This window comes from Neomonachus schauinslandi, chromosome 7 (assembly GCF_002201575.2).
Source record: "Neomonachus schauinslandi chromosome 7, ASM220157v2, whole genome shotgun sequence".
NCBI classification, from domain to species: Eukaryota; Metazoa; Chordata; class Mammalia; order Carnivora; family Phocidae; genus Neomonachus; species Neomonachus schauinslandi.
In genome coordinates, this window is record NC_058409.1 from 105348042 (window position 1) to 105362734 (window position 14693).

Consider the following 14693-nt stretch of genomic DNA (forward strand, 5'->3'; position numbering starts at 1 on the left):
TGGTGGAAGCCTGGGATGGAAACAGTGAAGGTCTTTAGAGAACACTTCTTACCAACTTGGGCAGGATAAGACTACAGGAATTAAAATGGCCAAAATCTGTGGTATAAACACATCCAGACCCTTTCCATACCAAGGGATGGCTGTTGGACACATAGTTGAGGAAAATAAAGAGTTAAAAGTTTAATGATTTATTTTTTTTTAGGCGTATCCAAATACCTCTTTATCACAAAATGGTTGCACAAAATGTCCTTTACCCCTATAGATCAACAGCAGGCTTTTTTTTTTTAAGTTCATGGTTGTGTGTACTCAGGATTGTGACTTCATATCACATACCCTTAATATTCTCTATTGTAATTAAACATGTAATTAGTGCGTTGTCATCTAAATATGTAAGAAGTCTTTTGCCATCTGAGCAGTGTCAGAACTCCTGGGCCTGTGGTATAAAATTGTGGGGCTAGAAACAACTTCTCCTTAGACCAGTTAGAGTTCCTGGAATACAGATGGTTTGTGAGGTGAGAAAAGGAAGACTACCCATGCTTCTTTTCCAAAGTATTTTATCTCCTATTATGGAATACATAAAATCATACTATTAAGCCTGGTATAGTTTTTAATTATTAAAAAGAACTAGATTCTGCATTGTTGTTCTCCAAACTTTTTTCCTTTATCCCCCATGATGTAGCTTCTAGAGAACCAGTTACCTGCACTCCGGTTTCGTTAGGCTTTGAAAAGTCAAAGGTCACTGTTAACAACAAAGTCACTTTACTGAAGAAGGAGCCACCTAAAGAGAAGCCAGGTTGGTGTCTAATGATTAAAATATTTTGTGAAAGCATCCTCAAATATTACATGCAACCGAAAACTCCACAAACTGTGGTTTTTATTGTTGTTGGTTTTTTGTTGGGGTTTTTGTTTGTTTTTTAGGTTTTAAATATTTGTTTGTTGTTTTGATTGTTTCAGTTTTGGGTCATGTTTTTAAACAGTTTTAACACTTAAACAATTTAAACTTTTTTTTAATGTTTTAATGACGAAGGGTCATTTTGCAGCTGTTGGGAAGTAGGAACTTTTCTGATGCCCAACAGTATCCTTCCAGTAGGTTACAGTCACACAATGGCCATCCAGTTTTGTGATTCTGATCAGCTTTTCTTCAGACAGTCTGTATTTTTATTACATTTCAGAATCCTTAACCAAGAAGCGAAAAGCTCGTTCCATGCTTCCACTGACTACCAGCCTAGACCACAGGTCCAAGGAGGAGCTTCATCAGGACTGTTTGGTATTAGCAACTGCAAAACACTCCAAAGGTACAAAAACAGACTTCCTTGGCCCATCCATAGTCTTCTGGGAACTAGCACATAAGAGATGCTTGTATATGTGTTGAATGAATGCACAAACAAATGTCTAAAATTATTTGTATTTCTACATTCTCTTCCAGGCTTCCCTCCCCGCGCCCCCCGGCCCCCGCCAACCCCAAAGCCAAGCTCCCCATTCTGATTCACTGTCAGCACTGCCCAGTGACTTTGAGATGCAGTGCTCTGATTTATTGTTATAAATTGAGTTGTTACCAGCCATCTATGTGCCAGAATTGGTGTGATGGCTTAAATAGCTTAGCATGAATCAACTCCTTCAACTATCGTTTCCCTGGGACATAGTATCTTCATGTAGAAAAAAAAAAACGTGCTTATTGGAAATATACCCATAATATGGCAGTTCCTTTTTTAGAATTTTGGTGCAAGTTTTTGTTTTAGAAGGTTTTTTATTTTACTTTGCCAAGGTCCTTATTCAGTATCTATTATTTTGATATTTGAGCAACTATATATTTTTTTAATTTTGAATTTTACATGTTAAAACGGGATACATATGATAAATGATACTCAAAGATTCAAAAAGAATGTAAATCTTTTTTATATTCCCACCCTGATACCTATTCCTTCCATTTCCCCTCAGGCCACACTATTGCCAGTTTCTTGTTTCTCTCCATAAATATTTTATGCTCTTCTGATATACATAGCCCTCTTTCGGGGACTTTTTGATGACTTCCTATAACTTATACACCTAATCATACAGTTTTACATTATTAACCTTACTGGAAAATTGCTCACATGACTTTTTTAAAAACAGAATGAATATTGAATCCCTCTGTGACAGATCCTAGTGAATGTTAAGGACATTTCTTGTTAGTTTTTTTGTTTTGTTTTTCACTGCATTTAAAATACATGTAGAGGGGCGCCTGGGTGGCTCAGTCGTTAAGCATCTGCCTTCAGCTCAGGTCATGATCCCAGGGTCCTGGGACCAAGCCCCGCATCAGGTTCCCTGCTCCGCGAGAGGCCTGCTTCTCCCTCTCCCTCTCCCACTCCCCCTGCTTATGTTCCCTCTCTTGCTGTGTCTCTGTCAAATAAATAAAATCTTTTTTAAAAATAAATAAATAAAATAAAATACATGTTGAATTTGGGGCTGGCTTTATATTCCCTTTTTCTTCCCCCCAAATCTTTATTTGAGCAAACTGCAAACTAAATTGTCTCACTGGATTTTGCCAAGGCTGAGCTTAACAAACTCAAAGTATTCTCATATTTTGTTACCCTTGTAACCAGCAGGGGTCTCTGTTAGCGTAAATAAGAGCACAAGACTCTTCTTTTCACTGTTGAAAAGGATGTTCTGGACATACATTTGGAAAATTGGACAGAAAATAGTAACCTCATTTTCTTTTTGAATTAGCAGAGCTAAATGAGGAGGTGTGTACTGATCTTGAGGAAAGATTTCACCTGGGGCTTTTCACAGACCGGGCTGCCCTGTACAGAATGATTGAGGTTGAAGGTGAGGCAAGTCCAGTCAACGTAACCCAGTCTATCTTTATGCTTCCCTAACACCTCTGCCTCCTTTATGGATGCCATCCTGCGGCATCATAATGGCTCATTTTACATGTCAACTAACTAGGTTTTGAGCTCCACGATCTGCATATTCGCAAACACCCCTTGCATCGGTCCTAGGACCCTGAACATACAGTGTTCACTGTGAGTGTAAGTGAAAGTGAGTGGGTGGACAAGCGACTAAGTGGGCTTCATACCACGTTATGAGCACTCTGGGAGATGACTCTCCCTTCAGCCAGCAACAGCATATTCTAGGAGTTTGTTCTTCTCTTTCATCCGGCCTTTCTTATTGTGGAAGTCTGTTTAGACAGAGGCTTCTGAAACATCTTCCCAACATTCTCTCTCCTCCGAACAGGAAAAGGTCACTTGGAAAATGGCCACCCCGAGTTATTTCACCAGCTCATGCTTTGGAAGGGAGATCTAAAAGGCGTTCTTCAGACGGCAGCAGAAAGAGGGGAGCTGACAGACAGTCTGGTGGCTATGGCACCAGTTGGTATGTCTTTCAACAAAAGTGCTATCACCTGGAGGATAAGTCCACTAAAGGTGGACACTCTCATAGTGCCTGGGGGGCTCACTCAGTCTGTTAAGTGTCTGCCTTCAGCTCATGTCATGATCCTGGGGTCCTGGGATGGGGCCCCGCGTCGGGCTCCCCACTCCACTGGGAGTCTGCTTCTCCTCTGCCTCTGCCCAACCCCACCTCCCCCCCCGCCCCGCCCTGTCCCCTGGCTCGTGCTCTCTCACACACATTCTCTCTCAAATAAAATCTTTTAAAAAGATGGACCCTCTTTCACAGGACAGTTTGGCCGTGTCTAACAACCTTAACACAGCAATTCTAAGTGTTGGGAATTAACTGTACTCACACATGCAAAATGACAAGTATACATGGACTATCATTACAGCAGTATTTGTAATAGCAAAAGATCACAAGAACCTCTCTGTCCATCAGGAAGAGGCTGGTGACATCTTGTACCTCTAGACAGTAGAAGCTCCTATGAAAGAATGAAGCAGCTCTGTGCATTCTAATATGGACTAGAGCTCCAAAGTGTAGTAAGTGAGAAGAATCAAGGTATAGATGCACAGCAGTACTTACTAGTCTGTCATTTATACTTAAGTGTGTCTTCATAGACTTTTTCAAAAAGGTTTCAAAAAACTAATAATAATGGTTTTCTCCAGGGAAAGGAATTTGGACAAGTTTGGGTGGATAGATGCCCGGATAAAAAGGAAAGCTTTTATGCCATGCCCAGTTTTTTAACTGTATTTAAGTATACTATATAGAGAGAGAGGGAGAGAGAAGTGCACAGGCCATTGTCGAGACTGACAAGGAATTTCACCAGCCTGAATACACCCCTGTAATCGGCACCCATATCAAGAAGTGTAACACTACCAGCACCCTGGAAGCTTCTCTCATGCTGCTTTTCATTCAGTCTCCACACACCCCAACAAGGGTAATCACTGTCCTGACATCCATACTCTTTTGTACCTTTTGAATTTTGCACTATTTTGTATGTGTTACATAACCAAAGAAAAAAACTGATGTTTTAAAATGTGGGTATAGGGAGAGTAGATGAAGCAGATGATCTGTAATGGCAGCTGAATTAGTATCTAAATGTTATACTTAATGCAGTGACTAAAACCAAGGCATTTTTAACCCAAATGTATGTATGTGCTAATTTTTTTTCCTTAAACCTGCTTCTTATTCAACCACCACCTTTTCTTTTTTTTTTTTAATAGCTGGCTACCATGTGTGGCTGTGGGCCGTGGAAGCTTTTGCCAAACAGCTGTGTTTTCAAGATCAGTATGTCAAGGCTGCCTCTCACCTCCTTTCTATCCACAAAGTGTATGAAGCTGTAGAGCTGCTCAAGTCAAACCATTTCTACAGGTTTGTATGACCCTACAATTGAACCAATAGTTGAACATAATGTGAAATTCATCTGTTAAACAGCTCGGCTTACTGACAACCAGCACAAACCTCTGTTGTAATTAAACATCTCAAACATACAGAAATATATGTACACTAGCTTAACAAACATCAGTGCACCCACTACCTGTACTTAACAAATGTTAATTTTTGTCAGTGTTTGCCGCTGATCTTTTTCAGAACTTCTTTATCCCTAAAGTAACACAAATAGAGAAAACGGTATAAGACAGACAGGATCTTGCCAACCACCCCAAAAGCTCCCTGCGCCCCCAGTTTTGTTTTGTGTTGTTTTAAGTATAACATTCCAGATTTGGTTGAATTGCCTTTCTCCAATTCTGTCCTCATCCCTTCTCTAGAAGTAACCACTCTCCTGAGATTGGTATGAATCCTTCCTATCCAAGTTATTACACTTTCACTGTAATATAACATAGTAAGTAGTGACAAACAGAAGGAATGAAGTATTTCTTGTAAACAGCATACAATTTGGTCTTGTTTTTTATCCAGTCTGATGGTTTCTGTCTTTTAATTGGAGTGCATAGGCCATTTACAATTAATGTAAATATTGGTGTGATTAAAATTTACCATCTTGCTACGTATCCCATCTATTATTTGTTCATTTTGTCTTTTCCTGCTTTCTTTTGAATCAATTGAATATTTTCTTATCTCCAATACTGGCTTATTAGCTATACTCCTATTCATTTATTTTATGGTTGCTTTAGGGCTTGTGATGATTAGCATTTTTAATTTATCACAGTTTACTTTCAAATAATATTGTATTACTTCTTTCAGACAATATATTTCTTTCCTTCCTACCTGTCCTTTCTGCTGTTGTCATATATTTGACATGTTATTAGCCCCAGATTACACTATTAGAATTTTTGCTTTAACCTGCCATCTTTCTAAATAATTTTTTATTAATTTTAAAATATTTTTTTAATATTTGCCCACATACGTATTTCCAGCATTTTTCATTCTCTTATATAGGTCCAAGGCTCTAATTGCTATCAACTCCTTCTTCACCTGAACAAGATCTTCACGTCTTGTAGTGTGATTCTTCTGGCAACCAATTCCATCAACTTTTGTCTGTCATTTATAAAGCCTATAATTTTGCTTTCATTTTAAAGGATCTTTCTCTGGCAGTTTTTGTCTTTCAGGGCGTCAAAGATGACATTCCTTTCTCTTACATTGTTTTTGACTTGACTACTGCATTTAATCTCATCTTTATTATGTAAGAACTATGTCATTTTTCTCTTACTATTTTTAGGACTTTCTCCCATCACTGATTTTCAGCCATTTGATGTGATGGCTTTGAGGGGACTTTCTTTTTCTTTATTCTGTTTTGGTCTGTCTTCCTTTAGAGAGTGTGGAACTCTGTTTTAGAGAGCATTAAAGTTGCTATGGATCTAGGGCGCCTGGGTGGCTCAGTCAGTTAAGTGGCTGACTTCGGCTCAGGTCATGATCCTGGGTTCCTGGGATTGAGCCCTGTGTCAGGGCTCCCTGCTCAGTGGGAAGTCTGCTTCTCCCTCTGCCCCTCCCACAGCTCATGCTTGCTTGCTCACTTGCTCTCTCAAATAAATAAAATCTTTAAAAAGTTGCTATGGATCAGCTTGATCTTTTCATAGCTTGTGTTTAGGCTTTCTTAGGACAAGTTTAAAGAAATCTATACTCTAGAATTAGTTGGCCCTTCTACCTTCTGAATGCCTTGTGTATTCAACAAATCAACTCACATGTCTGGCTGGTCAAAACACAGAAGTCCCCCAGGCCCCTGAGTGAGCTCTGGGAGATACTCAGCTTACAGTTCCCTGATTGTTCTTTGTCCAGCCTTAAAGAGTTTCGTACACATGTATGGTTTAGCCAAAGACTCCATGGGATTCCCCACACAGAGTTCTGTAGATCCTTCTCTGGACAGCTTCTTCCTTCCTATCATCCTGGCCCTTAGATTCCAATTGCTTTGTCTCTCCTCCACTCAGTGAGACTGCTGAGGCTCTGCTGGGGTTCCCTGTAAGAAGATGCCTGCAGGGGGGCCCTGACAGGGCTCACATCATTGGTTCCCTTCTCTCCAGGATGACAGTCCTGAGCTGCCTGGTGCCCAGGGTCTGAAAAAATACATATTTTGTCTAGTTTTATGGCAGGAGGGTAAGTCTGGTCACTATTACTCCGTCATGGCTAGAAGTTGATATCTCAAAATACTTCTTAAATGTTGTTCTGCCTAGATCAATTTAATCCAAAATACTTTAATTCCAGCTACAACTTTATGTTGGCTGCAACTAAGAAGTTGTATGTCACTTGGAAAATATTAGTTCACAGGATTATACAGATACTCTAAATGTTAACACATTTCATTATAAAATATCCAAAAAAAAAAAATCACATTCTTTAATACCACCATCGGTCTCTTCAGAAGAATCTTTAACTTTCGGGAAGCTGTCATGCCCAGAGTAGCAGGCACAAATTTCCTAAAATTCTAGTTTTCACTTGAAAGCTCAAATTTTATCATTGGCAACAATACTGGTGGTTGTTTTCTGTGAAGGGACAGGACTTGGGGACCCCCAGGAATCCACAGACCACACGTTAAGAACTGCTGACCTAGGTAAAGAATTGAGCTCAGCATGTGGTTTTAACTTCTCACGTAGTACAGGAAAACGTTTTTTTATAGGCTGTTGAACAGTATAAACAATACAAGAGGGACAGTTTGTCATAGCCTTTTCAAATTGGCTAATACCTGTTCTTGCCTCTAGGGAAGCTATTTCAGTTGCCAAGGCCCGACTGCGCCCAGAGGACCCGATCCTAAAGGACCTGTATCTCACCTGGGGAGCCATCCTGGAAAAAGATGGCCATTATGCTGTAGCCGCCAAATGGTAAGCCTGAGGGAACAGGCATGTATCTGAACATAGAAGAGCAGGATAAGAATAATACATTTGGGGGGGGACGTAAAGTGAATAGAAAATAAAAAGGCATATGTGTTTTAAACCCGGCTTCATAAGATTCATCAGGACCTACCTCCTTGGTATTTATATGAATCATGGTAACTATTCAGGAAACCTCAGTAGCAGACTCAGGAGGTCCCCCTTTTTCTAGTAATGTCTTTACCATCAAACAAGGAAACTGGAAGGGAATGAAGACTGTTTGGGTTCAGTTCAGCAAATGTTGAGGTTCCTTTATGTCCTTACCCTGTATGAGGCTGTCACTCATTATCTGTGTGGCAGTGGAAGGGGGAATAGATCTGTTTATGACACTTTGGGGTTTTCTTTTGTATTGCAGCTATTTAGGGGCTGCTTCTGCCTATGACGCAGCCAAAGTTTTGGCCAAGAAGGGAGATGCAGCATCACTTAAGACGGCTGCAGAGTTGGCTTCCATTGTAGGAGAGAATGAGTTGTCCTCTTCCCTGGCTCTCCGATGTGCCCAGGAGCTGCTTTTGGCCAGGAACTGGGTGGGAGCCCAGGAAGCCCTGAAGCTGCATGAAAGTCTAAAGGTCAGTCTGTTACTGTATCTCCTGGTATTTAAGAAGGGCCCTAAGCCCTTTTCTAGTTGAATTCCAAATGAATAAGCCAGTTGAACGAGCTGTACCAGTTAGGCAGGTATCCTTAGAAGTGTCCAGCAAGCCCTGGCCATACCATCCCATGGAAGTACCTTGGCTTGTCAGTTGCCACATTCAGAGTAAGTGAGAATGTGGTCATTCACAGTAATTCTCCTTCCTTATCAGTTTGTGTACCACATATATGAGCAGACTTTAGTCAGCTCAGCCCCTAGGCTAGCAGTCTGGTATTTCTTCATTGGTGTCATCAGGTCTTTGAAGAGGGAGAGGAAGAGGGATTAGCCTCTGACAGAAATCATGGTGCTCTGCCATTGCACCCCTCGTTAGTTTTAAGCCATAAAGAAGTGTGGTAAAATCAGTATTTTGTTAAATGTCTATTTATCCCTTTCTGGTTAAAAATGAGTAATTTACCATTGCCTTATTTGACACATCAAAACCAAGATTACTTTTTTTTTTTTTAAGGTTTTATTTATTTGACAGAGAGACACAGTGAGAGACGGAACACAAGCAGGGAGAGTGGGAGAGGGAGAGGGAGAAGCAAGCTTCCCGCCGAGCAGGGAGGCCAGTGCGGGGCTTGATCCCAGGACCCTGCAGATGCTTAATGACTGAGCCACCCAGGCTCCCCAAAACCGAGATTACTTTTAAAAGCATCAGCATTATCAGTTTCCAAAACACATAAACATTTGGTCCGTTTTAGACAACTTTGCTGGTCAGATACTAATATGAACTTTGTAAGTTCCTCGTTCCCTAGTAGAGTTACTGGGCCTAAAGACAGTTCCTAGCTAAATATTCATAAGCCAAGAAAAATAGTAGCTTTTGGGCACCTGGGTGGCTCAGTTGTTAAACATTTGCCTTCAGCTCAGGTCATGATCCCGGGGTTCTGGGATCGAGCCCCACATCGGGCTCCCTGCTCTGCGGGAAGCCTGCTTCTCCCTCTCCCACTCCCCCTGCTTGTGTTCCCTCTCTGGCTGTCTCTCTCCCTGTCAAATAAATAAAAATCTTGGGGCGCCTGGGTGCCTCAGTTGGTTAAGCAACTGCCTTCAGCTCAGGTCATGATCCTGGAGTCCCGGAATCGCGTCCCCCATCGGGCTCCCTGTTCGGTGGGGGGCCTGCTTCTCCCTCTGACCCTCCCCCCTCTCATGCTCTCTCTCTCTCCTTCTCTCTCTCAAATAAATAAAATCCTTAAATAAATAAATAAATAAAAATCTTTAAAAAAAAAAAGGAAAATAAATACTGCAAAATAAAAATGGAGACAAAAGTAGTATACCCTCAAAGATAGTGTCATTTTGTGTATTAGTTATAAGTGACCAAATCTAGAGAGAGTTTAATTTATCCATAGCAAAAAAAAAAAAAGTTTCCAAAATGCCTATTTAGCATTTCTTTTTTTTTTTTTTTTTAAGATTTTATTTATTTATTTGAGAGAGAGAGCACATGAGAGGGGGGAGGGTCAGAGGGAGAAGCAGACTCCCTGCCAAGCAGGGAGCCCGATGCGGGACTCGATCCCGGGACTCCAGGATCATGACCTGAGCCGAAGGCAGTCGCTCAACCAACTGAGCCACCCAGGCGCCCGCTATTTAGCATTTCTTTTTTTCCTCTTAAACAGCATCCTTATCAAAGCAAGAAAACCTTTAAGCTTATGCTAAATGCTGTTCTGATAATGATCAGGCTATTTTGGCTACGTGGAACAGAGACCTTCTGAAGCTTAACTGAGAAGATATTATTATAAGGGTACACATGAATCTCATGGCAACTGAAAGTCTAGCAAAAAGAAACATTTTCTTCTAGGGCTTCTCTCTGTGCTTCTATTCTCGTCTCTTCCAGCTGACTCCCTTTTAAACTTACTGAGACGTGGTGCCTAACATCTGCCCCAGCTCTCAGATCTATACAGCTTATCTGCTGTAGCACCTTCTGCCCATTACACTTTATTTCTGTATCCCTTAATCTAAAGTTTGGGCAGGGGCTAAGAACTGGATGAATCCAGGCCATCTTTCCTCAAACTGGGCCACAAGACTTAGGTGGCTGGCCTGCATGTGGCTTACATTATAGTGGGCAGGGCTCCGTGTTATAAAGATGTTTGCTTGGGCTCCAGGCTACTTCCAGGATCCCTGCAAAGGCATCTGGAAAAATGTCTATTAGATCACATCTTTTCCCCCTCACTCGTGACTCACACTGGCCAGAGGCAGCCCACTAAGGGGTTTGGTTGCTACAGATGTAATGGGGAACACACTGAGAAACTGAGAACTCTCGAGACAGGCACTTGCAGTGCATAACAGTTCCTATCCTTTGTGGTTGGGCTCCAGGGGCAGAGACTGGTGTTTTGCCTTCTTGAGCTACTGTCCAAGCACCTGGAGGAAAGGCAGCTTTCAGAGGCCAGAAGCTCTTCCTACAACGCCTGGGCTGCGGGCACTGAAGGGCCCTTCGTGGAGAGGGTGACTGCTGTATGGAAGAGTACCTTCAGCCTGGATAGCCCAGAGCAGTATCAGGCAGCACTGCAGCAACTGCAGAGTATCCAGTACCCATCTGCTACAAACAACACTCCCTCCAAACAGGTACCCTGTCTGCACTCTGCAGTAAGACTTCCTTAATCTGTGTCCACTATAATAATGAAACAAGTTGAATGCCAGTTTGCATTTCAGAAAAGACCAAGGCAGGCCCAGGCAACCTGGAAAGATCCCTCCGGACTAATTAAAGCCTTTTGGCTTGGAAGTTAGTCTTGATCAGTCTTCTCTTAAAAAAAAAAAAAAAAAAACAGAAAAAAAGCCTAAAAATACAGAAAAGCATAGAGAAAAATAGAGTACCCGTCAACCAGAATTAACAAATGTTCACATTTTGTCATTTTTGCTTTACTGTGTTTTGGTTTTGTTTTGTATATTCTTCTAGTTTTTAGTAAAAGAAATACAATAAGGTTGAAGTCCCTGGTACTCCATTTCCCTTTCCTAGCTCACCAAAGGCAGCCCCTAAGTCAGGCCATATGTATTCTTTTGTGCCTTCCTTATTTCAGTGAGCAGTTTGTAAAATCTCTCCATACTGATGCAAAGAGATAAAGTTGATTCATTTTAACAGCTATACCCATCCTATAAATAGGTATCAGTTTATCTACTTTTTCTTTTGAAAATGAGGGCACATTATTTTTGAGAAACAAGACTTTCTCAAATGATATATAACACTTTGGGAAACAGTTTGGCAGTTTCTTATAAAGTTAAACATAGACATGCTCAGGAGCCCAACAATCCCACTGCCTAGATATTTCACTAAAAGAAATGAAATCAGGTGTCCACACAAACTTTTACACAAATGTTTGTTGCAGCTTAGTTCACAACAACCAAAAATGAGAACCAAAATGTCCATCAGTTGGTGAATGGATATGCAGACTATGTTATATCCATACAGTGGAATACTATGCAACACTAAAAAGGACCGAACTAGTGACACAGAAATAGTATCAATGAATCCTGAAACTATTATGATAAGTGAAAGAACGAAGACACAAAAGACTGTATACTTGTGTTTCTATTTATATGAATTCTAGAAAAGACAAAATTTATAGTGACCAAAACTAGATCAGTGGCTGCCGGGGGTGGGGAGAGGGGATTGTGTACAAAGGGACACACGGGGATATTTTACAATGATGAAAATGTTCTAGGTCTTGATTTTGGTGGTGATTGTAGCATATATATATATATATATACATATACATACATACACAGATATATGTATTTATCAAAACTCATCAAATTGCTCACTATAAATTATCTTAATTATACTCCAGCTTGGTTGGTTGAATTACAGCTTTTAGTTCCGAAACTCACTTTTTGTTTTAATTAAATACAAATGTCAAGGCATTTTTTTTTTTTAGCATGAGCAGACTTTAACACCAGACAAGGTATGTTACTGTGCAGCTAGATAGGAAAGTTTCTCGGATAGGGAAGCAAAAATGGGTGGTGGAGATAGGAGAAGCTTTCTTAAACGTCCACGGTCTATACTTCTTCCAAGTGCAGTCAATAGGAATATTTCTGGTATCATCACAGTGCTTGCTGTGGGAGAATGTTTAAGTGAAACTCTGGCTCCTCCCTCCAGCTTCTGCTTCACATTTGCCATGACCTGACCTTGGCAGTGCTGAGCCAGCAGGTGGCCTGCTGGGACGCGGCTGTGGAAGCCTTGCTTCGAGCTGTGGTCCGGAGCTATGACTCCGGAAACTTCACCATCATGCAGGAAGTGCACTCAGCCTTTCTTCCTGAAGGTAAATGACCCCCCCCCCCCCCCCGCCCCAATCTCTGCTGGGGCATGCCTACTAACGGATGATATAACCACCACCAGTTGTACAGCACTAGGAAGGACATACATCAGTGAAAGATAGAGACCGGCCAGCTATGTCATTTACCACCCAGTTTGAATTCTCTTACCCAGGCTCCTAAGAGGTAGCCAGAATGACTGAGCTGTTTTCCTTTACCTGGCCCTACCTACCTTATCTACCTTACTGCCTTCTATAAATTTTCCTACACAGTTTGAGAGAAATAGCCATGTGCTCACAAGTTAGTTAAGAATGGAAAAGCTCATGGGGTGCTTGGCTGGCTCAGTCAGAGGAGCATGCAACTCTTGATCTCAGGATTAGAAGTTTGAGCCCCATGTTGGGTGTAGAGAAACATTTAAAATAAATCAATGAATTTAAAAAAAAGAGAGAAGCACAGCAGAAAGACAGACATTCTTTGAGCTGCACAGTCACTAAACTAAATCACTGTGATTTTTTTCAGACATAGTGGGATCTTACCTACCAGAGCTTTCATAGGAACATGGAATATTTTTTCTATAATGCTTTGACACGTAGAGTACAGCAACAAGAATGCTGCCCTAGGTCAGGAAATGTTTAGCTCTAGTTGGCTTTTGGTGAAGGGCATGTGGTCCCATGGATCACTGCTATCCTTTCTTCTTGAGATCCTCTCCTTGAGTGATAGGAAACATAAGGGGAGGGGCCAGATTTCTAGCAGATAAAGAAACACACAACCCTAAATCATTTTCTTCTCCCCCTAGGCTGTGACCATCTAAGAGACAAACTAGGTGAACATCAGTCCCCCACCACACCAGCTTTCAAAAGTTTGGAGGCCTTTTTTATTTATGGACATCTGTATGAATTCTGGTGGTCTCTCTCCAGGCCTTGCCCCAAATCCAGTGTTTGGGTAAGAGCTGCTCACAGAAGGACAACCTCTGTTGAGCAAAGCCAGCAGATAAACAATGCCAGCCCTGAAGAAACAGACCCCAAAGTTTCTCAGCCAGAGACAAGCAGGCCTCCAGAATTAGATGTGAGACTCACAGAAGAAAGCAAGCAGATGCTGATCACTTGTAAAGAGCTTTTTTCAGAAAAGCACGCCAGTCTCCAAAACTCACAGAGAACCGTTGCTGAAGTCCAAGAGACCTTGGCAGAAATGATCCGCCAACACCAGAAGAGTCAAGTCTGTAAGTCTACAACAAATGGTCCTGATAAGAATGAATCTGAACAGGTGGCAGAAAAGTCCCTCTCTAGTCCTCCGAGCGAGTGGTAAGTAGTGAGTCTGTACAAGGTGGAATTGGACATACCCTGCTGAGTTCTCACATCTTCATCAGATAAAAATCAGCACATGATGAGCTTGATCAGGTCACTTGCCAGCACCATAATATGGTATGCACCGGACTTGGAGTCCAGCATGGGTTCTAATCCTGGCTCTACTGAGTGACCTCAGGCAAGATTCTTAATGTTTCTGAGCTTTTGTTCCCTCATCTATAATTGGGATAATTGGGAGTACCTACTCCCACCTTGCTTGTTTGGGGAATTAAATGAAATCACAAATAATGTTAATAACAATAGGACAGACAATAAAATAATACCTTTGAGCAAAAAGTAGATTTCCTCCTCCCCAAAAAATTAATCATGTAAAATGGGGAGTTGTATTATTGCATCATTAATGAAAACCACAGTTTTTCAGTTGTTCTGTGCTATCCCAGAAAATACACAAAAAAATAGTAGTACAAAACTGCATGTTGAATTGAGAAAATCCCAAGTGATCAGAATGCTGTAGCATCCTAATCACTTCTGTTCAACATAGGGTCCAGGTGGATGACAGGAGCCAATCACCAATCACTGTAAAGCTCATCTGCACTATTACAGGGCCCTCTGCCTTGGGCATTTGTGGTGATTAACGATTACTGATTGGTTATTATGCTGAGTGCCTTTTACCTAGATTGTCTCCCAGCACAAGGCTTAAAACATAGTAACTAGTACCATCAATAAACTGATAACTAGTGTTAGTAACTGAAAAAAAAAATTAAGAAGTTTTGAAGCCCTTATATATTTATTGCTGTAAAAATACTCCCATTGGGGGAAAAAAAGACTCCCATTGAAATCTTGAGT

At 41.2% G+C, this 14693-nt stretch overlaps 1 protein-coding gene across 2 annotated transcripts in view; it reads left to right on the forward strand.

Annotated features, from left to right (window-relative positions):
• GEMIN5 (gem nuclear organelle associated protein 5) overlaps positions 1–14693 on the forward strand; it is a 40600-nt gene that overhangs the window by 23639 nt on the left and 2268 nt on the right. For both annotated transcript variants that reach the window (XM_021695528.2, XM_044916881.1), the window contains exons 17-26: positions 680–793; positions 1173–1295; positions 2710–2805; positions 3214–3351; positions 4590–4737; positions 7515–7634; positions 8038–8248; positions 10612–10860; positions 12389–12551; positions 13340–13844. In XM_021695528.2, the coding sequence (XP_021551203.1) occupies positions 680–793; positions 1173–1295; positions 2710–2805; positions 3214–3351; positions 4590–4737; positions 7515–7634; positions 8038–8248; positions 10612–10860; positions 12389–12551; positions 13340–13844 (1867 nt within the window). The remainder of the gene's footprint in view (positions 1–679; positions 794–1172; positions 1296–2709; positions 2806–3213; positions 3352–4589; positions 4738–7514; positions 7635–8037; positions 8249–10611; positions 10861–12388; positions 12552–13339; positions 13845–14693) is intronic.